We start from the raw sequence: 26081 nt of genomic DNA, 5'->3' as shown, positions 1-26081 counted from the left end.
TCCCCCTGTTTTCTTGAACAATTTGTGCTTATTAAGTACCCTGATGACCCGCCACTAGTCTGGCACCACCAAACCTGGTCTACCTTTCTATATTAGTTGAGAAATGTTCTTCTCTAATGCAATCATGAAATAGAGGAAGTGCCGAAGAGCAGGACGGTTGTGAAATGGATCACAAATGTGAGCGTCACTCTTGCATGACTCAGGCTGTTGCTGCTGCTGCCTCATGTTGTAATGTCTGTCTTCCTCGTAGAATTCCACTCCTGCTCTGAGCCATGTTTACATTCCTTGAGGGTTCCGGATTCGGAAACGGTTGAGAGGTGTTGAAGTGTTGTGTAGGCTGGGCGCTGCTGGGCTCACGCTGGTTACCAATAAAGGACATTTACTTACTTCCCGTATATGCCTCTTTACTACACCTCACTTGCACACGCCTCAGTCTGACATTGCATTCTTATGTTTGGGAATCTTGTTCACTACAGGATGAGATTGTTAATTAAAACTCTCATTTCTTTTTCTTGCAGAGTCTGCCCTGTTGCATGGTGTTGCTACTAGAAACCTGTATGGTAAGAGAATTGGGTGCTAATGAGAAAGAGGTTTAACTCCTAGGTTAGTGGTATGCACACAAACATGGCAGCGTCATGGAAACAGAACCTTCCCCCTCACCAATGGGGTTGCTAATAGCAGGAGCAAATATTGATTAGACATTTGGAGGAAATGGCCTCAGCCTCACCCCTTAGATAGAGCTTCTTTGAGAAATTGGTGAAGGGTAGAGGCCATACGCCCCTGTACAACTTGAAACTGTGTTTCAGAGAGCTGAGCTGGAATTCAATGCTTAGTGTCACAGTCCCATGGATGAATCATCTTAACACACGTTGAGTGTAAATCCCCCACCTTGAGTGGATTGGATGCACATTGGCTACATGATACGCTCAGGCTGCAGTGGAGGATTGTGCCTTAGGTGTCAATACTACATTCGTTAAAAGGAAAATACAATTTCTTCTTAAATGACACAGTATTATGATGCTTAAATGACAAATAATCTTTATGGACAGATTTGAGTTTGGCACACTTAAAATGTACATAGGAAAGGAACGTGTTGTGGAGAAAACAATTTGTAGGTCTTCTTTTCTTAAAAATGTATTTGAAAAAATAAGAAAGGCCAAATTAATTGATCTTTGGGGGGATGGCATTGTGCTGGGTGTTGAGCAGAGACATTATAGATGAGGACGTTTATGCTGGGTGCCCTCTTAGCCACACACAACATCCACCAATACGCTGATGACACACAGCTATACCTCAAGCTCGACTCCATCAAGGACTTCCACAGGCTCAAAACCTGCCTCTCGCTGATCCAGTCTTGCATATCCAGTGCATTCCTGAAGCTCAACTCCTCCAAGACCAAATTCTTACTCCTCCCCAACAACACCGAACACCCAGATCTACAGATCTGGCTATGAACCATGAACCTTGAGGGCTTCACACCTGAGCTTACCTCCTGCGCTAAGTCCCTCAGGGTCCACATCGACAAACACCTCTCCTTCAAGACACACGTAGCTAAGAAAACACAGACAGCCTGGTATAAGTTCTCCCTTCTGTGAAAAGTCAAGCCCTTCCTCCTTCTGGACAGCTTTAGATCCACCGTTCAAGCACTGGTCCTACCCCACCTGGATGGGGGGAATGCCCTCCTCGAAGTCCTCCCATAATCCGCCCTTGTGCCCCTGAGAAGTGTCCCACAAGCAGTTGAACGCCTCATCCAGGGTCTATGCAAATACGACCACATCACCAGGCCCTAATTTGACCTTCACTGGCTCCCACTGCATGCAGGACCACCATCATGTTTTGCTGCATCATCTATAATGCTGTTGCCCTCAAGTCACCCAGCTACCTCGCAGAGAAACACAGTATCATCGGTGGACAGTGCACCACCAGAAGCCTGGACACTGCACACTCGGAATCCACTGCTGCAAAAAGGAAAGGACCAGAAAACAAGACTTCTCTACCAATGCCCCAGGAATGTGGAACCTCCTTCCCATCAGCATCAGACTCGCCCCCATGCTCCTGCAATTCAGACAAGAACTCAAGACCCACCTCTTCAAGGAGTCTCTCCTCCTCAACACCTAGGCCATCACATCACTCCTCTGCCACCTACTCGCTAGACGCTGTTTTCTCCTCTCATCCCCGCCACCCCTGACAGCTGTACCCCTTCTCTGTGCCCTTCTATATCCTACCCCCGCTGTATATCTGTTCTGTTTCTACTTCTGAAAAGTACTGCGTTATGTATCCGTACTGTTGTATACCTCTGTAAAGCGCTCTGTTGCTTCTCAATGTTTGATCCATGCTCAATAAATACAATAATAATAATAATAATAATAATAATAATAATAATAATAATAATAATAATATTAATAATAATAATAATAATATTGGGGAAAGGGGCAAAAGAGAAACCTTCTCTCCCTATGTCTCTCGCCCTCGCTCACAAACCATTTTCGTTTTTGGAGTGAGTGAGGAAAAGGAGGTAGGGGTTGGAGGGGTGCTGTAAATGTTTGTTTGGTGTGGGAAATGGATTGAGTGACAAAGAATTATGCCTGTCTGTCATTTTTTAAGTCTGTAGGAAGTGTTCTCCCCCATATTTAATATACGCGAGGTGTCCCGTTCATTCATTCAAAAGAAATTGCTATCAGCATCCTGGGTTACCAGATTGGCAACCCGGGATGCTAATATAGCATTAATCACCCATTCCACGGGTTGGAACGGGTGGTAATGGCACCGGGGATCCTTGTTAAAGGCAAAAAGACTGTCTCAAGATGGCTGCCACAGAGCTGGAAGACAGGGCTCCAAGCAGAGCCCCTCTTCCATTTCCACGGCAGCTAGAAGAAGGAAGATGGAGCTGCAGCAGTGGGAGCTGCCACTGCCATCAGGTAAGTGGAGGTGGGAGGGACGGGGAAAATGAAGTTTAAGGGAAGGAAGGGTGGAGGTGTCAGGGTGGTGGAAGCAGCTGTCAGGTTGCTTGGAACGCGGGCTTGGATCGTGAGATTCAGCCCGCGATTCAAGCAAACTGATTGGTTGCTCCCCTCACCCTGGGTGCTAATCAGAAAACAGCACCTGCTTTTGCCAGGTAAGTTTGTGCATGATCTGTCTCCATTTTCATCATTTAAAAATCTACCTTAAAGATTTTGTTCATAAACAAGTAGATAGAGACATAGCTCAAGGGACTTTTTTGTCTAGTCCTCTACATCTCATACCTTTCATGGGCCCCACCACCAAGCGCCTAAAGCCTATTTAGTTCATAGTGAGTGCCAAACATAATGGCACCCTAACTCGAATAGGTGCATATGGATGGGTCCAGACTTGGAGAGCCCGTTTTTAATGTTCTTTCTATTGTTTCTTTCTTGAGCAGCTACAGACAAGGTTGCATTGCTGATCGGGAACATGACCTATCGGAATCACAAGGAGCTCAAAGCCCCGATGGTAGATGTCCACGAGCTCACCAACCTTCTGCGTCAGCTAGACTTCAAGGTGGTGTCACTGCTGGACTTGAGCAAGGAGGAGATGCAGGCAGCTGTCAGTGAGTTCCTGCTTCTGTTAGACAAAGGAGTTTATGGTAGGTTTGTGGTAGCTTACTTGATAGCTTATGAGTTAAGCGATTGTTCCTGTGATTTGTTCGCACTCTGGAGATCATGGGTTTGAATTCTAGCTGGGCATGCTTAGGGCCACATCACGAGTTGGGCGGTAGCCCTTAAATGCGGTGTTAATGCAATTACTACCACATTTAAGGGTCCACCCACTCTTGAGTTGGGCGGAAAGTTGGAATTTTACCTCCAGCTTTTTGCTGGAGGGACAAATCCAGCTTTCTGACTGTTTTTGACTTTTTTGGCGCTATTAACGCCGGTGGTAATTGTGCTAAAAATCCACATAGAGTCCTGTGGTCTCTTAAATAAAATGGGGAATTACAGCCTTACCACTACTCGTGGTCTAGCCCAAATTGCACTGGACCAAGTAACGATCACAATATTTACGTTGCCGGTATCCTGGCAGTATTACCGCCGGGATACCCCCACAGTCATGATAGAGCTCATAGTCTTTTATCCTTCCAAGGCCTTTGAGTTGAGTACAATTAAATTGTTTAATATTAAAAGTTATTGTTTACAGTGCTACAAAACAGTAAACTCTGTGCAATCTAAAAATAAGTTACTGAAAGAATGATCATGTGATTGAGGCTGGTAAATACTGGGTCTAATTTCACAAACTGGGACAAAGAGTGGTCTGTGCTCTACCCAGAACATTGACATTTCGATGGATTCAGCCTACCCACTCTTGGCCATGATTCGATAGATGCGCGTCTCTGGTCTGCACTATGGGGAGAGTCGCCAATCTGCCATTTCCCCCAAAAGACCTTTCCCTGAATACTGACTTATGTTAATTGTAGTACCAGAGGAAACACATATTCCATAATTACACAGATCATGACAGAGGTTATATCTATGACAGGGTTGTTGTTAAAGTGTGATAACTTTGTATATAAAGTGTGAAGTCAAGGTAAATTAAATTAAATTTAGGGAAGCTGTAAACTGGTAGTCTGTGCCACTCAACCCAGTAAAGACGGTTACCACCTTAGGCTTTTAATTACAGTGAGGCTTTCATAGTGGATATAGCCCTTCGTGCCAACTGCAATTATATTGTGTGGAAATAGTTGCATCTCCTCATGAACTCAGAGTACCATATTCTGCTTGCAATCATGCCTCCCTTGTTTAAATATTCTTTCCTCAGTGCCTTCTAGTATCAAAATGTGCCCTTACTCATGCAACAGGGCTACCATGTAATGTCACCATTACATTGATTATGGCAGAATGCCATGATGACCAGTCTCAAGATGGCGACCGCTTTGGAGGAGCACACATAGCCCAGGGAAACCAACAGACGCCTGTGATAAGGGGAGTCGTAAAAGAAGTTGCAATTAGCATTCCTCTTTGCTCTTCGTAGGTATGTCTGCATCGCCCACTGCATAGAAGCTGGCACTGGGGGAAAGCACAGGAAGGAATGCAGTCTCTGGGTCCCTTCTCGCTTCCCCCAGTGACCGCTGCATACGGCAGACCCAATCCACACACCACACACACCCAGCCCTCCACCTCTTTTCTCCTTCTTTCTTTAACAGGATTCTCACCTTGCTTCAGGAGTCATACATCACGAGTGACAGCAGCATCTATGATCCAACATTTCAAGATCATGTGGGTGTGACAGATTGCCATTTGGAACAGTAGAAGCCATGGCTTTGATTTTCATAACACGACGCAGGTAATTTCATCTCTGAAAGGGTAATCTGCTGATCAGATTCTCCTTTCTTAAACTCCATGCCAAAACATAGTGTACACTTGGGTCATGCCGCATCAGCATCCTGATCTGCAGCGCCTGCTCTACCAGTAGCACCGAGCAGGTTCAGAAATCACAGGTGCCCATTTGGCATCTGCAGTGACATACAGTCTCTGCAGTCAGGCGCTGCCTTGAAGACAGCGCCAAGCCCTTTGCGTGTGATTTCAGAAGGCAACGTCCAGGGATTGGACCCCTAATGCAGGTTAGCTTTAGTCCAAATTGAATTGAGTTGAATTGACAAACACCTGTGTGCTTTTGCCTTTAAAAGAACTGTACATGGTGTGTTTGATCAAAGTATATATATATGTATAGATACTGATTGGACATTCCTTTATTTTGGACTGCTATCCTTCTCTGTTTGGGTTGCTCCCACATTCACACCCCTCTTAAGAGTATAACCTTCCCTCGGACCATGTTACCACAAACGTCAAAGGAGGTATATCTCTCAACTGTGCCTCTTTTACTTTTATGATTGTGCTGACACTTGTTTAGTAGAAGTGTGAGGACTGAGAGGGCGTTTTACTTCTACTCCTCCTTCTACTCTTGCAGAGCAGAAGTCAATTTGTCGCAGTGGACACCACCCAAAATGTTAATACTGAGTCACACTCTAATAATGGTTAATAATAAAATATTGGGCACACCATCTGCACACTGTGGACATACATAAGACATCAAAGAGACAGGGAAGCTCTCCTTAGTGCTGTCTGCATCTTTGCAGTAAATACTGCTACAATGTAATTATAGTCAGGGCCTCATTACGACCCAGGCGATAAGGGGTTAACGGTGCCGTAAAAGGTGGCGGCGCCATTAACCCCTTACCGCCTAATTACGAGGTCCCTTTGCGGGTCCCTACCTTAACGGCTGGTTTTTACCAGCCTTTAAGGATTGGACCCGCAAAGGGACCTTGGAGGTATTTACGGTACCGCAATGTGCGGTACCGTAACTACCGCCTTCCCCATTTCCATTTAGCCCTATGGGGGCAAAAATAGGAATGGGGCCGGGCCAATGGTGAATAGGGAATTACCGCCCCGCCAACCTTGGAATGGGGCGGTAATTCCCCCATTCACCATGGCGGAATCTGTAAAATACCGGCGGCAACCATGGAGCTACTAGCGCCATGGTTACCGCCCGGGTCGTTATGACAGTGTCCTCCATAAATATATTGTTAACGTTTAATCTTCAAAATGTCTTTAATATGCCGGGTTCAAAAACAGGGAGACAGAGACAGAAGATATAGTCCAAAGCATTTTGGGCCCTACAGGTCCTTCATCGGGGAAACAGTCTATCTTCAGAGGGTGTCATACAGCTTCCCATAAAGAATATGACCTTAAGACGGCTATCTGGAGCAGCTGCCAATTAGGGCATTGGGCTCAGCACAAACCTGTGTTCCAGGTCTCAGTCTCAGGGGAACCTGGGAGAGGTGCAGGTCTGTCACCAGTGACAGCATTGTTGACAGTCCAACAACAACTTTATGTGACTCTCAAAACCTTCAGAGACCAATGCGGTAACCTGGAAGTCCAGCATAAGAATTCATAACAGAACCTAAACATGTGTCCCCTGGCCCTTGTCCCCTGCCCCACACATCTACAAAAAGACTTAAAACTGGCCATCAGTATTCATTCAAACCTCATATTCAATGCCCAAATCGACTCGATAGGCAGGGAATAACTATTCTACTTATGAACACCATATCACATCCAAGCTTTTTTTTTTAAAATACATCACGAAATAACTATTATCAATCCCATCTAGACTACTGCAATGGGATCTGTCTGGATCTTATGAAATCTTAAAGCCACAGACACCAGACTACCCCATATGTAGCACCCTGCCTTAACATTGGACTGCAGCACCAGGATCACATATTGTCAGTGATCAGAACCCTCCAGTCGATTGCCCACTCTGTAGTGGTCAAAGTCCAAAGCCTTATGCAGTGCCACCCGTACATACCATGGCAAACAGAGGACAGGGATCAGCAGCCAGATGAATGGTTGGCTGCACCAAGGAATTCCTAGTTTTCAAAGAAAGGGTTATAAGCAACAATGAAAAAAAGAGAAAAAGAGGTACGGACGCCCCTCTCTGAGAACGAACACAGCCTAATGACCTGTTCTATGTGAAGGTGCCCACTCGAGAGTCCGCAGCCACATTTTAGCTCACTGTACCTTTCACAAAGGACGAATAACTATTTGCAAATCAGTCTTTGTCCCGCCCATTTTAGCAGTCCGGCACCGAAATGTTACACAATCCTCCTTTGAACAAGAGTACCAACAGGAACCCCAGACACGTGTTTCGGCCTAGTCAGAGGTGAAGCTGTGTCTCTCTGATCACAGTGAGAAAGGGGTCCACGTCTGGATAACCCTAGGCATCTTAGGGTGACCAACCCTAAGTTCCTTTAACATAGAAAATGAGGTCTGGGCGCCCCTCTGCTAGAACAAACACGCCTAATGACCTGTTCTATGGGAAGGTGCCCACTTGAGAGCCTGCAGGCCCATTTTAGCTCACTGTACCTTTCACAAAAGAGGAATATGCATTTGCATATCAGTCTTTGTCCAGTCCACTTGAGCAATCCAGCACCAAAATGCTATACAAGAATTGTATATTCATTTGTTTTGCAGTTTTTACAATTGCCTCTGACTCCATGAGCCGTCCACTTTTATGGCATAAGCTTAGATCATGGGGCTGTCATCAATATTTGATTGAAATTTTGTATGAATTATATATTCAAAAACATTGTTGAAAATGAGGTTAAATGCAGAGGGCCTACAGTCCAGTTAAATTAACACCAATATGGACCTTAAACAAGGCCGCGTTCTGGCCCCTTTACTTTTCAATCTTTTTATCTCTGATCTGGGGGCAGCCGTAGCAGAATCTAGCTCCTTTCCCCCAAGACTTCCTTAAAGGGAGACATCTGATTTACGCAGACGACCTCGTTTTATGCAAACTCTCATTGGTCTTTAGCAGCAACTAACAGCACTGCTGCAGTATACAACAGTAAATAGGCTGGCTTCCTCTTCTACAGATGTCAAAGTTCTTCCACAGCCTTATGCATTGTCATTGTACAAAGAATTCCAAAAGTCATAGTTTCCCCTCTGAAAAAAAAGTATCAAGCACAAACTAAACCAAGTAATGAGACCAGTAACATAAAGGTGTGTTGGCTATATTAAAAAAGAAAGGTGGTCGTGCTTTCTCTGTCCTCCAACCTTTGCACCTCCCGTCATGATGACGTAGCTTGCAGGAAAGCTTTGCAAACCTGCCTGTCCCATCTAAATCTTTGGTCTAATTCATTAATCCCCCCACACCCTTTAGAATGAGCCGCCTCAGCAGTGTGTTACAATAATCTGTTACCTCCAGAGGGTTGGGGTACCAGAGGAGGCACCAGGTGAGACCATCCCAGCCCATTTTGGCCGGCTCAGGCACCATGGGCCAGTGCAGCGAATCAGAATTGGGGCATTAAATCAAGAAGCATAGGCCGAACCCGGGGTGGCGTGGGACTCATCCAAGATCAGTAACAAGAGACTGACCCCAGTAGAAAGGCCCCCCTGCACTCCAGGAGATCGCAGCCATCTTCAAGGCAGGTTTCCTGTTTTTAGGGGCTTTCCCCCCAAACCTTTGACTCTCTAATATAATTTAGCACGCAGCTGGTGGCCTGTTTGAAACCCAATTGGTCGAACTTTAATTGTTTGTTATGTGACATTTATATAGCACCTAGCTGCCATTGTTATGACCTCAAAGTACTTTGTGTATAATTATTTTAGTGCCCAAATTCCTATGTGTGCAATCCAGCAGGGCGCTATGAGCGCGCTCTTGTGCGCGCAGACATACACACACACACTCAACTGCAAATCTGTGACGGCACAAGAGCACAACGAGGCCTATGCCAGTGGCAGATGTGCACTATACAAATACTCATATGGATAACGCACCGTATGAAAGATGCTGGGGTGGAAACCTGGAAGGAAAAACAGCCCACATCCAGTGAGTCACCCACCTACGACCCCTCCACGATGTGTCCGCTAGGTGAAGCAGTTGGCGATCAATGGGTCCATGCTCTGTACCTGTGCAGGGGAGGGGACTCTGCCAAACAACGACCTGCTGCAAGCTCCTGTTTGGGGGCCCAGAATCGATAGCAGCGCACTCTGTGTCAGGGACCAGCAGCGCCTGATCCCTACACTGTGCACACAAGGTCAGAGCACCAGGAGGGCTGAGAAAGGTGGCCAGGCAACACAAATGGCATCCGCTTCTGTGCCAGAATAGCAGAGATGATGGAGAACCTGGAGGGTGCAATGACTAACAGCACAGGAACAAAGGCATGAATGTTACGCGAGACTTATCCTTGGCCCCAAGCCCAGGGGCCGTATCTCTCCAGCTGTGAAAACTCTCCACTGGCTCCCTGTGGCTGCAAGGATCAAGCGCAAGACCCTTTGCATTTTCCACAACACTTTCTGGGTCTGGGGCCCGCATCACATCCAATGCTCTCTTCCGAAATACCTTCCTTCTCAAGCCTTTCACTCAGCTACCTCCAACTCTCTAAGGGTTAGACGCTTCTCCAGGTAGAGAGTGCGGGGTAGATCTCTCTCCTCTGCAGGTGCCTCCCTCTTGAATGACCTCCCTGCCCCTCTAAAACTTGAGCCGGACCACCTGAAATTCCGGAAGCAGCTCAAAACGTTCCTCTTCTCCTCTGCTTTCTCTCTCTCTCCCTCCCCTGCTGATCTACCTGACCTACCTGTCTGCTGTACCGACTGGTTGCTTAGCTACCCTCAGAGTCTCACTGGGTACAAGGCTCTTTTTTGATCAGTGACCCTTGCACTGCCTGCGGGCCTACCATGCACTTAGGGGCTGTAACTTTAACCCTACAGTCCCTTGTTCTCCTTGCACTACCCAGAGCCGTGCTGCCCTGGCTGCACTTACTCAGAGCATTGCTGCCCGGTTTTCCCCTCCCCTCTCCCGCACTTTCCCCCATCCCCCTTGCACTTCTCATTCTCGCACTTACACGATCTGAATGACACAAGGCCTAGTAAGATCGTTTGTCTTGTCCTCCCTCTGTCTTCCCTCCCTTGTTTTGTCGCGCCTAGAAACACTTGTGTACAGGTGCGTTATAAATGACTTATATCATATCAGATCAACACCAGGATTGAGTAAACAATTTTTTTTTTAGCACAGGCTCTGTTTGCCAGGAGGCCCCAGCCGGTCAGAAGGATACTGTAGCTGTGTTTGTGGGTTGACTGCTTGTCTAGTTGTCTCAATGATCAGAGGAGTAACAAAAAGGGAAATAGACCCCCCCTAATAAATGCAATGCAGGCCCCTGTATGTCCTGCCTCCAAAGAAATACAGTTTGTCAGTTATTCTTTGGGTCCCTGAATGTGTGGGGACCCGCTGTGCTGCAGGGGGGACAAAGCTCTTGTGTTGCTCAATGCTGGTAGTTTACCAGGATTGTGCTTGCCTTTTTGCCAGGGTTGTACAGGTCTGTTTGTCAGGGAGTTGTAGCCCTGTGCATCAGAATATTGCAGATCTGTTTATTGGTGCGCCGCTGGTCTCTACGTCACAGTGCGACCAGTCTGCTGGACGGTCTTTTGATCGGAGTGCTGTCCAATGTCTGCCATTGTGTTGCCTGTCCATCAGTCTGTTTACCAGGGGATCTTTGTGGGAGGGTGCTGTTTGTTGTTTGGTCTGTTTTCCAAAGTTCTGGCTGTCAGTGTCTCTGCTAGTTGCTTCTGTGGTTGGTTGATTGGTTGGTTGGTTTGAGTGATGCTGGGGCAGTGAGTCTGGATGTAGCGAGGATCTGCCTGTCGTGCTACTGAATGAGCCTGTTCCAGGGTGCGGAAGGAGACTGCTGTGCTATTGGAGGCTTTCATCTTTGGGATGCCGCAACTCTGTTGGTTATGCTTAAACATGAAGACTAGAAGAGGCTGTCTAGACAGCGGACATTAGGGCGATGCTGGCTACTTACATGTTGTCTTTTTGCCCAGGGTTGCTGTATTATGCGGGCCATGGGTACGAGAACTTTGGGAACAGTTTCATGGTGCCCATTGATGCCCCCCGATCGTACACATCAGAGCACTGCCTGTGTGTGCAGAGTGTGCTGCAGCGGATGCAAGAGCGGCAGACAGGACTCAACGTCTTCCTCCTGGACATGTGCCGGAAAAGGTGAGATGCGATAGACATTGTGCAAGGCCTGGGTTGCCGCTCTAATGCTCAGGGTTCCAACCAGGATCCACCGGGGAGACAGCTGTGGTCAAGCGGCAGCTCAGTCGGACTGAGTCAGAGCTGTGTTGGATCATGTCTTATTTTGACTTTTTACGTAGTTTAATTGCAAGTGTTAAAAAACAGCTATTTTAATTAGGGGTGTACTGAACTTCGGCTTCGAGTAAGTATTCGGCCGAATTCCGGCTGAAAAAGAGCTATTCGGCTCCGGCCAAATAGTTTCATGCTATTCGGCTCTTGCCGGATACTTTGTCATTCTTATTTCAATACAATGCAACAAGAACTCAGAAAGACAAATATAGACTTCAGTTTGCAAAACTGAATAGAATTAGACCAGACACTTAGCCACAAGACCAGAGAAATTGCCATCACACAGCTGTAAAATATCTTATATTGTAATCTGCTCATTAGGGTATGTTTTGTTACATATTCTTAAACATGAAAGGTGCTCACCTTTTATACTTAGTAACAATACAGGAAAATCTTTTCTTTTGGTGAATGTTTATATGCAATGTGCACTTTCTTTCGTTGGAATAGACAAACTGAAAGAAATGTGCATATTTCACTTTAGGATACATTCAGTTCCTGTCATGTCACTTCCCATTGTGTATGTCAGAGACCACCTTTTCTTTTTTTAATGACTTGAGTCCTGAGTTTAACATGATCTGATATTTTATCAGGAATGAAAATGTGCATATGTTTGTGTATTGGTGAGAAGGAGTGATGAGGATGAGTGAAAAGTGAGCAGCATTTGTTCCTATGGGCCATGCCCATAGAGAAACATTGAGAATTAACAATAGGTAATGGAGACTAGCAGGGCTTGGTTAGGAGGGGGCACATTACTCTGCCTGACATTACAGACCTCTCAGAGGAATTCATTTTGGGTAATCTCTCCAGTTCCAAAGTCGGCCAGTGTGTGACAGTGGGTAAAGATAGGTGCTCTGTTGGTGGTATTTGTAGGATGTAGAGTTGAGAGAGCCAGAGAATTACTGGGATGGGCCAAGTCGGGGCTGAGACATGGAGTCCGGCTTGGCTCCAAGTGGCAAACATGGGCTGAACCGGCAAAATAAGCATGCAAGTATTGGAACCAAAGACACCATTGCTGACACTCTGACGTCATACAGTGCAAGCCCCCATTACTTATATCCTGCGTCCCCAACACCTCCACAAACTTCCTACTTGGGGCCTGAAAACCCCTTACACAGATACCATACACTGCATTCCACCTCCCACCTCAACAACAAAAATCCCCTACCTGGCATTCTGCTCACCCATCCCTAATAAACATAAATCCCTTCATAGCCTCCCACGTCCCCAGACCATGCAGAGCGAAAACACCCTACACCTACTCGCAGCAATCAGACAATGAAGGTTAAATCTGCTTTTTTTCTGGCTTTTATACTTTAAATAAAGATGCTGCATTGATTACAATTAAGAGAAATACAAGTATAGAATTGCTTTTGTAAAAATGTGTGTTTTTTCAAGTTTGGAACAAGATTTATTAATTAAAGCAACTATTCGGCTTCATATTCGGCTTTGGCCGAATAGTTCACAAACTATTCAGTATTCGGCCGAATACTAAATATGCTATTCGGCACAGCCCTCATTTTAATGTTGCATTGATTCAATAATGTTGCTGTGGTGTTGCAGATCAGTGTTTGCTATATGGGGGTGCATTCCAGGGATCCTCCCTGCGTGTCTTGCAACTGCCCTGTGGTCTCCGTTAGTTTTCACGCAGGCAGCCCTTATGTAAATGGGTGATGAGGGAAACTGACAGATAAAAAAAAAAACAATGCGGAGTAAATGCGCTCTAACAGTTGATTGGCTTTTGGCTCCATCTAGCGGTCACAAGGAGCATTTCCAATACTACAGGCCTTACTTTTTGTTTCGGTGGCCAGTTTATTTTGATTATTCTGATAGTTTGTGAAGATACCACATTGTGAATTATATGTTTTGCTTTACATAAGTGTCAAAATAAAAAATTAATGAATAGTTAGTGCGCCGGTCGCGAAGGAGGACTTCTTATAGACACGGTAAAGCTGAACGGCATTTCATTCTTTTTTTGACAAGCTTGTTACCCAGGAGGGATTTTGGGGGGTAAAATGATTGGCAAATGGTGCATTGTAAGTCATATTTGTTCAATAACACCGATCAAAGCTACTAGCTGCGCAGGGAAGCAACTCCTTACATTTGCCACTAAGACAGGCCGCCTTGACCAAGAAGCGGTCCCACTCTCATACAGAGGCGCAGTCCTCTTCCGTGAGGTGCAGCACCGCACGGCTGTGTTTAATGAGCCACTAGCGCTGCCCTCCCCACCACACACATAACGGGGTCAACTCTGTGCATTTGGAGTGACATAGGAGTGACATAGCTTATGTATGTTTGGGGTCTTACATACATTCCTCCCCAAGGGCTGTGGATAAGACGGCTTCCGGCAGTTTCTTGGTGGGGCTCCAGACAGAATTAAACGCGCAGTGCAGTGATTCCAGTCTGCTGGACCCCACATGCTCATGTCATGTTGCTCGGCTGTTTGTTAGTGTATGGTGTGGTAGCACAGTGGTGGGTAAGATCAGAACTCCACAGGCTGCAAAGGAGGCAGGATATTACGGTGTTATGTTGCTTGTTTGTACAGGGTGTTATCGACTATATATCAGGCTGTCTCAAAGCCTTGAGGGGGGAAGATGATGGGGAGAGTGCTAGATGACGTTCCAAAAAGCCCCGAAGCCCAGTTGCATATTTGGGTTAACTGGGTGACCCTGGACATAAGCTCAGGCGAGGGCGGGTATGTCATGGCAGCAGGCCTTTGCTCAAAGTGACTGTGTTTCTAGCAGCATCGCTGAGCGGCTGTTTGACTCTTTGTGCTGTCTTCCAGGAACATGAATGATGACATCATACCCAAAGTGGGGGCACTGAAAGTCACTGCCAACATTGTCTTCGGCTACGCAACGTAAGTGCTTTAACCTCCGTTACTACAGCCAGGCGCTGGATGGGAGCGGGGCCATGGCGTCCATTGCCCTTCTCGCACGTTCTTGTCATGTTTCCTTGGCGTCCGACTTGCTTTGGGTGCAGCAGGCGGGTGGTGCAGCGATATTTTCCTCCCACTTGCGACTCGTTCCCAGTCAGGGGTGTTTGTTTGCCTTTGGAGGTGACTGCAGTGCAGCCAGCCCAGAGTAATAGGTCTAAGTCTAGGAACTCACTGCAGGGTGCGCGGAAACATTCCCCGCCCTGGGTACAGTGGCGTTTTGGCACTTCCTCCTCCTGGCACTGGAGGCCCCTTTTTCCTGGAGAGGCAGTCGCTGCGCCACCTGCTGGTGGTGCGCTGTGTGGCCGCCCTGTCGTCTCTGATTCCACTCATGTATTCTGTAAACGTTCTAGGTGTTTTTAGATGGCATTTTGTTTGAAAATATGTTTGAAACATAGCATCCTGAGGCTAAATGGTCCCAGAATTTCCCGAGGAGCGCGAAATTACTCAGTAACTGCTCCAAAAAAGGGCAGATAACCAGTAAATCAGTGTCTTGCCACAAGTTCGATCCTGGCTCCAGTTCAGTTTTGGGGTGTTTCTAGACCCTCCCAGTGAATACTGCGGAGGTTGTGCTGTTCCGACCCTACTCCCAATGACTGTAGTTCATCTGGCCAGGTCTTAATCCTGCCAGTGCTTATAGCTAAGCGTGTGGTGTTCCTATCCCATGCCTGGGTTTATTGCTAGGTGTGTGCTGTCCTTCTCGTTAGCTGTGATTTCAGCCGAGCATGAGGTGCCTCTGTCCCTTGCCAGTGGTTTCAGCTATCTTTGCGGTGTTTCTCTCCACTGCCAGTGATTCAAGCTGAGTCTGATTATTGCTGGGTGTATGGTGTCCTATCCCCTACCATTAAGTGGTTTAGGTCTACTTGATCGAACATATTTGACCTATTTCAATTTGACCTAATTTTGTTTGGTCATATTTTTGGTCGAAAATGCGGGGGGTGACACCCACACCCACCCCTCCACTTCCCCCCACCATAACCCATTCCCTTACTCCTCCCCAAATATGTTTAAAAAACAATAAAAAAATCATCAAATTGAAAAGGTGAAATGTTTTTCGATCAAGTATGCTAATACCCCATTATAGCTGGGTTTAGAGAGTTCTATCCCCTAGCATTGAGTATAGCTGGGTTTAGAGAGTTCTTTCCCCTCGCAGTGAGTATAGCTGGGTTTAGAGAGTTCAATACCCTATTAGTGAGTTTAGCTCGGTTTAGAGTGTTCTATTCCCTAGCAGTGAGTATAGCTGGGTTTATAGTGCCAAACCCCCTACCAGTGAGTATAGCTGGGTTCAGTGTGTTCTATCCCCTAGAAGTGAGTATAGCTAGTATTAGAGTGTTCTATCCCCTAGCAGTGAGTATAGCTTGGGTTGCAGTGTCCAACTCCTATCAGTGAATATAGCTGGGTTTAGAGTGTCCTATCCCCCTACCAGTGAGTATAGCTGGGTTTACAGTGCCCTATCTCCACCAGTGAGCATATCTGGGTTTTGAATGTTCTATCCCCTACCAGTAGGTAAGGCTGGGTTTAGAGGGTTCTATCCCCTACCAGTGAGTATAGCTGGGTTTAGAGGGTTCTATCCCCTAGAAGTGAGTATAGCTAGTATTAGAGTGTTCTATCCCCTAGCAGTGAGTATAGCTTGGGTTACAGTGTCCAACTCCTACCAGTGAATATAGCTGGGTTTAGAGTGCCCTATCCCCCTACTAGTGAGTATAGCTGGGTTTAGAGTGCCCTATCTCCACCAGTGAGCATATCTGGGTTTTGAATGTTCTATCCCCTAACAGTAGGTATCGCTGGGTTTAGAGGGTTCTATCCCCTACCAGTGAGTATAGCTGGGTTTAGAGGGTTCTATCCCCTAGCAGTGAGTATAGCTGGGGTTAGAGCGCCCAATTCCCTACCAGTGCATATAGCTGGGCCTAATGTGTTCTATCTCCTACCAATGAGTGTACATGGGTTTATAGTGTTTCAGGGCACTGCCATCCTGCACCATTATTCGGACTCCTGCTCAGTTGGGTTGTTTGTCATCGCCTCCTAGATATCACTACCCGGCAAGGGAGCTTTTGTTAAGGCCCTGCCTACGCTCAGGCCTTTAACTGATACCCCGGGGTATTACGTAAATGGTAATGCCCGCCCTTCTCGAGTTCATTTGCTTTAATAGTTCACTTTAGTACATTCTTCCTGCCATGAAGTGACTCCAGCTAACATTTAGAATTCCTACCATGCGGCCAGTGACGCCAGCTATTGTTGATTTGCTTCTGCCCCGGCAGGCTCCTATCTCACCCTTTGGGCTGCCCTTGTCTCCTCCCGGTGACTCCATGCCCATTTCCTTGCAGGTGTGCTGATGCGGAAGCTTACGAGATCAATCAGGGCGGGCTCTCCAATGGCATCTTCATCAGCTTCCTGAAGAAGTGGCTGCTGGAAGACGAGAAGATCACGGTCCTTCTGGACAAGGTTGCCGAAGGTGAGGAAAGGAGGGGCTGAAGGCGGGACCTCGGGGCGGGGGGTGGCACTGCTTCCTGCACACAAAGAGCTGTTCAAGAAATCTGAATTATAAATAAGACTCCTGGTTTTATGGGAGATTTTTGTAAGGTTTTTTTTTGGGGTGTCACCAGTTTCACTTTCTAGTATGTCCGTGCCGTGTGTGTGTGTGTGTGTGAGAAAGAAATCAGAGGCACCACTTCCCCACCTCCGTTGTCAAAAAGCAAGGTTGTTGCTTCCACACAAGAACTGCGCCACAAGTTTGGTTCAAATTAAAATTTTGTTTGATATTTTTAAGAATTTATCATGTCCCCCGAAGGAGAGCTCTTTTGGATGACACATGTTTCGGCACATCATGTGCCTTTTTCAAATCAGGGCATGTATAACATTCACATGTGTCTCAATCTTTCCTTCTTTAGTACTAGTCGTGGTCCGAAAGCTTCCCGGGTTATAATCACACCTCGAAAGTATGTGTTTTGTCTCTACGCGTCAGCTTCTTAGACAAATATACATTTTTATTTTTTGGTCCTTTTATTTGTTTTTGTCCACATTTATATTTGCTCTAAAAAAGAAGTTACAGCTGGTATTTTTCCACATTTATTCAAGTTAAATATGCAGCACTTTAATGCCTGTAATGCGAAGCTCATAGAGGTGGTTTCTTGCACACCATACCAGGACACAACTGCTGCTTCTGCTGATGTGAAAAACATCTCTGCAGCCCTTTAAACAATTTACGGTGTTACTTTGCACCACCATCGGCCTGTAAGGCAATTTGACAAGCTGAAGAGATAATCACGACAAAGACACTTCCACTTTTCTGAGTTCTTTAGGAATGAAAACTGAGAGGAAACAGTTATTTCCATCTTTTTTTTTATGTGCACAAATCAGTAAAAATGGAAAACTGGGAGCCCTAGTTATAAACCGTTACCCCAAAATAAAAAAGAACATATAACATCATGACCTTCTTACTGCAGGCCTTTCATACGTGTGAGCTGTGGTCTGTTATCTTTTTGTGGAATGCCAGGTTATTGGCGTCTTTACTGTTCAAGCATTAAACATTCTGCCACCTTTTGTTGGAACGCGCATGCGTGGCAGGGTTTCTGCTGTTATGACAATGTAGTAATGGTTGTCAATGTGGTCACTGCTTATCTGAGAATGGCTCGTCTGGTGGGACCCTTCTAGACTTGCAGATGCCGGCTTGCCTGTTGGTCAAGTGTCCAGGTTTCCCTTTCAACAAGTTTGCCTCGGAAAACGGCCATGGAATTACATTGCAAAACATATCCATGGTGGTAATATTGCTTTAGCATCATGTGAAAGACCAGGAAGTCAAATTTAGCAGACAGGTTTACCAGCTCACCCCAATGCGGAAAAGCCTAAGTCTTTCTGAGTCACACACACTGGCTATCAGAAGCAGTTGCAGATGTGCACTACGAGAGACAACTCCGCCATCGCTCAGCAGCGTTTGAAGCAAAATAAAAGGGTCGAACCTGGAATTCCTGGTGCCTGGGCCTCATATTCCGCGTAACTTTGTGCCACGTAGCATTGGTTATACCATGGCTACCTGTTTACAGTAACACACAAGTTTTCATGGACAGAATTTGAGAAAATAAGTCTTTATTGCATACCAATAGCACGTCTGTGTCTCTTTTGAATACAAATCAAAAAGAACCATTACATTAGTGTTTGATTAAAATAATAAAATACCATTTGCCTCCATGCAAGTTTGTTATCAAAAGAGCTTATAGTGTTAGTGCTCGAATATTACTTCAATCAAACGAAAACGAAATACTACTTTTAAAAGAAAAAAAAATGGCAACGCGTGTTACACTCCTCTGGGCTTTTTCTACTGTTGATTTGCTCAAACCATACATAATATTAATCTAAAGAAATCTAATCTTGCCTCACCTGAACAGCCTACGGTGGATCATAACCCACCCAAACCCTTCCCCAGATTTTCATGCACACCTACCACCATAGAGGAAACTATCAAAACCATAAGAGGCCTAAAACCCTTGAGATGCCAAGGTGACATCTACCCAGCCACACTCATTAAAGACTGCATAGACAACCTGGCACCATTCATCCCCTCACTATTAAACAATTCTTTCGCTTCGGATAAAGTACCTTAAAACCTAAAGGAAGCCTGGGTACTCCCATTACTTAATAAACCCAATCTAGACCCCAACGTTCCAACTAATTACAGGCCCATCACAACGGTACCCTTCCTATTAAAAATACCATATAGGGTAGCATATGTAGATATCCAAACTATCTCGATACACACAACCTTCTTGGCCTCAGCCAATCTGGTTTCCGCCCAGGCCACGGCACAGAAACAGCCTTACTAGATCTTAAAATAAAAATGGATCAAATTAGAGTCAAAGGTGACCTAGCCATCCTACTAGACCTATCGGCAGCATTGGATCTAGTGAATCATAATATCTTATGCCGCCACCTAGCTAGCGATGCCCATTTCTCTGACAATGCCTTAAGTTGGATTGAATCGTTCCTCTCTCAGTGCTCCATGAGGGTCTTCTCCGCTACGGCGGCTGCACGCCCCACTTTTTTCACCTGTGGAGTCCCACAAGGATTATGCGTCTCTCCAACGCTGTACAACACATTCACAAAATCTCTCTTTGATAGACTAGGCAATTTGGGTGTCATATACACAAACTATGCGGACGACACCCAAATACTACTATCAATCACGGGGGATTATGAAACAGATTCCAAATCCCTTAACTCCATCTACCTCGCTATCCAAGCCTGGATGGCTCAACACGAACTCTGTCTTATTTATGATAAAACAGAGATCCTGATCATAGGCAGTCCTCCGAGACTCAAGAACCTACCACCTTCCTACAAAACCTTCAACATAGATGGCAACAGCATCACGGTAGCCAAAGAAGTCAAGAAACTCATCCCTCACCCTCTCCCGACAAGTCGACATCATCACCTCGGCTGTTACATACACTGCTAAACTTATCACTGCATGCAGACCTGTGGAGAACCGTGTTACACTAGCTAGAACATTGATCCTTTCTAGGATCGACTACTGTAATTCCATTTTTACAGGCTCTTCAGCTACAAATATCAAGAAGCTCCAGATCATCCAAAATAATGCAATCAGAACTGCGATAAATATGCCGAAATCAGACCACATTACCACAACACGAAGAAACATCCATTGGCTTCCAGTAAGAGACTGTATTAAATTCACAATACTATCTCTTACTCATAAATGTCTAACTAACATTGCCCCGCGTTACCTCTGTAATCTAATCTCCAAAGCTCAATCGGCCAGACCAACCCCGTCGGCCCATCTAGGGCAACTGACCACACAAAGATACAAAAGACAAAAAGCGGGGGGCTCTAGCTTCCCGGTTATTGCAGCCAACCATTGGAATGCTATGCCGCCTGAATTAAGAACAGATCCCTCACTTTGGTCTTTTTGCAAAAAACGAAAAACATGTCTCTTTAACCAGGATATCAAGTGCCTACCACTTCACTACTGAGTGATAGGCCTCAAGCTCAAGCTGATGTTCAAAATTTACTATATGCTCTATTGAAAAGCTCTTGATTAAAATGCAATGGAATATTCATGTAAGTTATGTTATTACACCTGTGAACCGTTACTCTACTGTATAACCAAGTCTCTGCAATGTAACCGTATTCTTAAGTTCAAGCGCCCAGATGCCCGAGGGTTAGGCGCTCTATATAAATGTAGTAAATAAATAAATAAATACCACATACTGAACATGTTCCCAACTTAACAATCTTTCAAAATTGCAGGAAAAATCTTTGGTGGCATTGCCCAGCATGCAATGTTTCTTAATAAAGTGTATTCATGTGGTGGGGTGGGCTTTAGTGTTCATCACAGTCATAGTCGTTACTCTGAATCCCATCTACGTTTTGGAGATCTGATTCCATAACATTGAGTTTGGTGTCCATTAGGTTGTTGTGTTACTTCATTGACGTGCGGACACGCCAACAACAATGTGACTTTGGCCAAATGCCGCTTGGATGAACAACGTGAACATATCAATGAGGTAACGCAGTAATATGATGGACACCAAACTCAATTTCAAGAGTTAAGGATATAAAGACTAAAGCAACTTCACACAATGCTATGTTAAGGAACCACTACAATCCATCCATGCACACTTGGAGATTGTTATGACTTCCTCTCAGCCAATCAGAATGTTTAGAGTCCAACCAATAACTACTGGTATTGACTGCAGTCTGAAGCAGACAAGGAAGCAACAATACAAATTCTAGGCACTTCTATATTTTTCAACAAGACACTTCCTCTCTGGGATGACCTTATGTTTGGCTGCAACATGCTCTTTAACACATGAAGGAGAAAGCTAAAACATTGGAAAAGGCTTTCACATTGATATAGAGACACCATGTACTTGAACATTACACCTACTGCATGCTCATGTTAAACCTATTCCAGTTCAACCAAGTTGCAATTAAAATGCTTAATTTATAAAGACAACCATGTAATTTAAAAACCTCAAATTATAAAAAGTTGCTAACTCAGTTTTTATTTACTCTTTTGTAAAGTATTATTTTTTAGTTCAGCAAAACCCCAAAACACGTATTGCTGCCAGCACCATGGGCTCATAGCCTTATACTTGGGATAATGACCCTTGCCCAACTTACGGCCCTCAGCTTCGCTTGGGCAATAACTTGCTGGCAGGTTACTATCCTGCAATAACGACCCCTCCCTCGGTCTATAAGGTTATATTAAGAAACATTGGATGCCTACGAATGCAATTGAACACTTTTTCTGCACGTTTGACAGATTGTCACTTTGGAAACATTACCTGTCTCTGATATGTATTGTATTTAAGCAAATCAATAATTGAAACATTTGGATGTACTAATATTTGACTTGCTTTGAAAAAGTCAGACGAGTGAAAAGTGTTACCAATTTCTTTGTTTTAAGAGTAATATTGCCTTTCTGTTTGATTTAAGTAATGCTCCAACACTAATACTGTGTTCACATTTTATTAGAGAGAGACCTTTTTGGGTGCAAATAGCATTTTCTTATCATTAATATAAAGGCTATGTTTTATTTCTGTTCAGAATGGATGCAAATAAGCTACTAAAGACTGTTATTTTCTCAAATTCTATTCATATCATCATACGTTTTAGAAAAAACAAGTATCCATGGTATATGCTTACTAAGCTCAACTCTTTGTGTTTTTAAAGCCCATTTCAGACCCATTAGAGATGTAGGACCTCTTGTGGAAACAAACCAGGGATTCTATAATTGATCCATGTGAGACCAAAACTCCCATGCTATCAGTCTGAGGCAGGACCCCTGCAGTTGTCGACTGTTCCTATCTGATTTACACAATTTGCTTCATTCGAGGTCTCAGCAGAGACTTGAACACTGCCCCAGAATCCTGTGGGGGCACACTACTTCCTTGGGGCCAGAAATTCCCTCCCTGAGCTGGCTACATTGGCCACTTTGACAAATCATGGGATTCAGTCACTTCACCCCATGGGGGAGCCTTTCCTTGTAAGGCTTGGGAGGTGAGCCTGTGACACGATACCCTCCCTGGGGGTAAAGGTAAGCGGGACTTCACCGGAAAGAAACTTGCCCTCACCCCCATGGAGAGATGGACTCCCGTTGAGATGAGGACCTCCCTTCCCAATTCACTCAGCCCTGTTGGGAGAAAACAGGAAGAATTCTCATACATCTGCTAGTATGATGTTTCATGTGAAGACGAGTATCTGCTTGGTACTGAGACGAAGCAAACCAAAGGAGGCATACAAATATGACTGAGACACAGAAGAAGGACTTCCACAAAAGGCTGGGAAAGCCCCTGAGCAGCGTCATAAAAGTTGGAGGAGAGAGAGAATATCAGAGAGAGGCACAGGAGTTTCAAACCAGCTGTATGAGGGACGGTGGTGAACTCAAGAGATTGCTGCTTCCGTAGCAGGGGAGAATGTCAGGATAACAGGACTCAGGAGAGATGCAAGGGTAACCCAATAGGGCCTCCTCTATCAAGGGTGACCTTCTTGAAATGAACATCACCAGTAATGATAAACGCACTGGGAACACCCTGTTCCAGGAAAAGGGTGGACGGACGTTGCTCAAGTATCACCAGGCTGAAAAGAAGGGCAAAGCATAATAAGAATAGGTCTGGAATATTCCTTTTCAATATACACAAATGTATGGAGACCCACATAGGCACTAGGAAACGATGTAAAGGACTAGCAAGGATAATCTTAGTGTGATGATGCAGTCCAGGTAAGAACAGGACCCAGGATGACGGGAAGGAAAACAAGCCAATGATGGTTAAGCACAAGGAAGGGAAAGGAAAGGGCTAGTCAGGTGAATAGGACCTAATCCCAAACGGCACGAGGCAGCTACTTCAGGGAAAACACTGCAATGCAGCCAGTCCAGGAAGTAACAGAGCAGAAGCAGTCAAATCAAGCAGGTGACAGACCAGTAAAGTTCTGTACTCAGGAAATTCCTGTGAGGACCGAGGCATCACAAATACAGGAGAACCAAAAGCAGGTCAAGGGACATAATAACCACAGTTCAATAAACCAGGAAGTAATCCGAAAGTAGGCATCAGGTAAATGGGGAAGCCAAAGTGATAGTTATTTTTTTTTTTTATTTATTTATTTATTTATTTAGTTAATGTGATACAGTCTATTTAATAAACTTTACACATATGATTGCTAAATACATAGATAACAAATATTTGACAAACAAGATAAAAATGATATATCAATATAATAAGAACAAACCATTTACAAAAGAAACCAATCTAAGAGCTCAAGTAGCATATAGGCAAGAAGAAACGAAGCAGTACACAATGTCCCGTATACCCCATACTAATATACGGACAGCAATTCAAAGGAGAAAGCAGGGCTTAAACCATTTCTAACAACTAGTGGTGAGCACAGTGAATATTTAGAGTGTGAGTACTGGGTTCAAATCTGTATCTCCAATATTTCTTCTATCCTGGACCATATATTGAAGAGAGCTAACATCACTCGCATACTCTCAGAGTTCATGCAGTGATGCCAGAATAATAATGTTCCAATTGATGCCAGATTGTGGGCGAACATCCCCAAGTAATATTGGATTACATGGATCATAGTACCACATTCAGTCAGTACATGTCTTGCTGACTCTAGAACATTGTATCCTTTACACAACCGACAGGTGCGTTGTTCCACTGGTAACTGTAGTCTTCTACCCGTAACCAATAGGATAGGAAGTTGGTCCAACCTTAATAGTAGAATAAATCGCCGCAGTTTTTTGGAGGGGCAGAGATTGAGGTACCCTTGTGGTTGCATAAATGAATACAATCTATATTGTACAAATGCATAACTTTTCAGCGAGCTAAGGTGAGCAAAATTCTCCAGCCAATCCCACATTTCCACCCGCTTGTCAAGTGCATTTTGAGCTTGTTTAGAGTATGGCCCTTCTCGCCAGGTCCAGCCAATAGTGGCAAGATGTTTTAGCATCATCGTATATGGAGACGGAGAATTTTGTTTCTTGCATAATTCTTGGAGGATAGTGGTCAGAAGAGGGTTAGCTGTTACACTACGCATTTTCAAGAAGTGCCCCAGTCTCCTTTTCCAGACAATAGCCTTCATAGAGGGAAGTCCCAGTTCCAATCGGATAATTGCCATCGGAACTCCCGGACCCAGGCCCAGTATACGACGCCAGAATTTCCCCTCGATGACTTGTAGCCAACTAAGATCTAGGTCTAATAGTGATTCTAGGCCATATGTCATCATAGGGATAAATACCTGCGTATACAGTTTGCGCGTGCCCCACAGGGTGAATCCTCCTTGATTATTTGAGAAGTTGGCTATAAGAGATGTTACTTGCGCCGCTCGCGTTGTACGTGAGAGCTTAAGTGCCACATAATCCCCGTTGGGCTCAAAGTCAATACCTAGGTAACGATAGAGTGGAGCGTATGGAATCAGATTATGGTTTACCATAAGATTCACACGGGACACTCTTTTACTGGAAAATCTCAATACCTTAGTTTTGTCTAAGTTAATGATGAGGCCATTGGATTCGGCATACTCCCATAATGATATGGCTGATCTACGTAACCCACCAATAGTATGATCGAAGATGACCAAATCGTCTGCATATGCCATAACGGTACACACCGATTCCCCGATTTTAGGGGGGCAATTGCGGGCAGACGTTAGAGCAAGAGGAATATCATGTACATAGAGATTATAAACTAGGGGGGCAGTCACGCAACCCTGTTTGACCCCCCTGTTTTGATGTACTTTACTAGTCAGATGTCCCTCCTGGTCTAGTTTCAGCCTGACCGACGTATTGTGGTGTAGCAATCTGAGGAAATACAGTATGCCGGCAGGGCAGCCTAGAGTAGCGAGTTTAGACCAGAGACGTTCTCTAGGAACCAGGTCAAAAGCTGCTTTAAAATCGATATAGAGTGCATACAGTGGTGGCTCGTTTCTTTTACGGGCTCTAGATCTCAGCAGGTTCATTACCATCAGATTATGCCCAGTGGAGTAGCCTTTTCTAAAGCCACATTGGAATTTGGATAATATATTGGCCTCGTCTACCCATGTCTGAAGGTCCTTGAGCAACAGGGAGGCAAACAGTTTGCCTGTCGTATCCAGCATCGAAAGGAGTCTATAATTGTTCGGATCTAGCCGATTCCCCTTTTTAAATATCGGAATCAAGACGGCTGTTTGCCATGATTTAGGTATCACCCCCTGGTTCAAAATTTTCTCAAACATAATTGCCAACAACCCTGCCCAAAACTCAGGTTGGGCTTTAATAACTGTATTGGCAAGGCCATTCGGGCCTGGAGCTCTAGATGATTTTAGGGTTTTTATCTTAGATAATATCGCCGTGTATGACATATCAGATGGTACGCTAGCTCTCGGAGGTGGCGACGGGGACCTTTCCTCTATCTGTGAGATGGCATTACGTTTCTGCAGGAAGTGCTCCCATTCCTTTGCACCGATGGGATTAACCAGTTGCCCCTTGACTGTT

At 45.1% G+C, this 26081-nt stretch overlaps 1 protein-coding gene across 2 annotated transcripts in view; it reads left to right on the top strand.

The window, feature by feature from the left end:
- Positions 1-26081, top strand: part of LOC138574636 (mucosa-associated lymphoid tissue lymphoma translocation protein 1-like) — a 294117-nt gene that overhangs the window by 209835 nt on the left and 58201 nt on the right. For both annotated transcript variants that reach the window (XM_069649421.1, XM_069649422.1), the window contains 5 exons: positions 519-560; positions 3398-3601; positions 11334-11511; positions 14441-14515; positions 16915-17042. In XM_069649421.1, the coding sequence (XP_069505522.1) occupies positions 519-560; positions 3398-3601; positions 11334-11511; positions 14441-14515; positions 16915-17042 (627 nt within the window). The remainder of the gene's footprint in view (positions 1-518; positions 561-3397; positions 3602-11333; positions 11512-14440; positions 14516-16914; positions 17043-26081) is intronic.

Source organism: Ambystoma mexicanum, chromosome 1p (assembly GCF_040938575.1).
Source record: "Ambystoma mexicanum isolate Mex_15411 chromosome 1p, UKY_AmexF1_1, whole genome shotgun sequence".
Lineage (NCBI taxonomy): Eukaryota > Metazoa > Chordata > Amphibia > Caudata > Ambystomatidae > Ambystoma > Ambystoma mexicanum.
The sequence above is the reverse complement of the archived record's forward strand: the minus strand, read 5'-3'. Positions and strand labels throughout refer to the sequence as shown.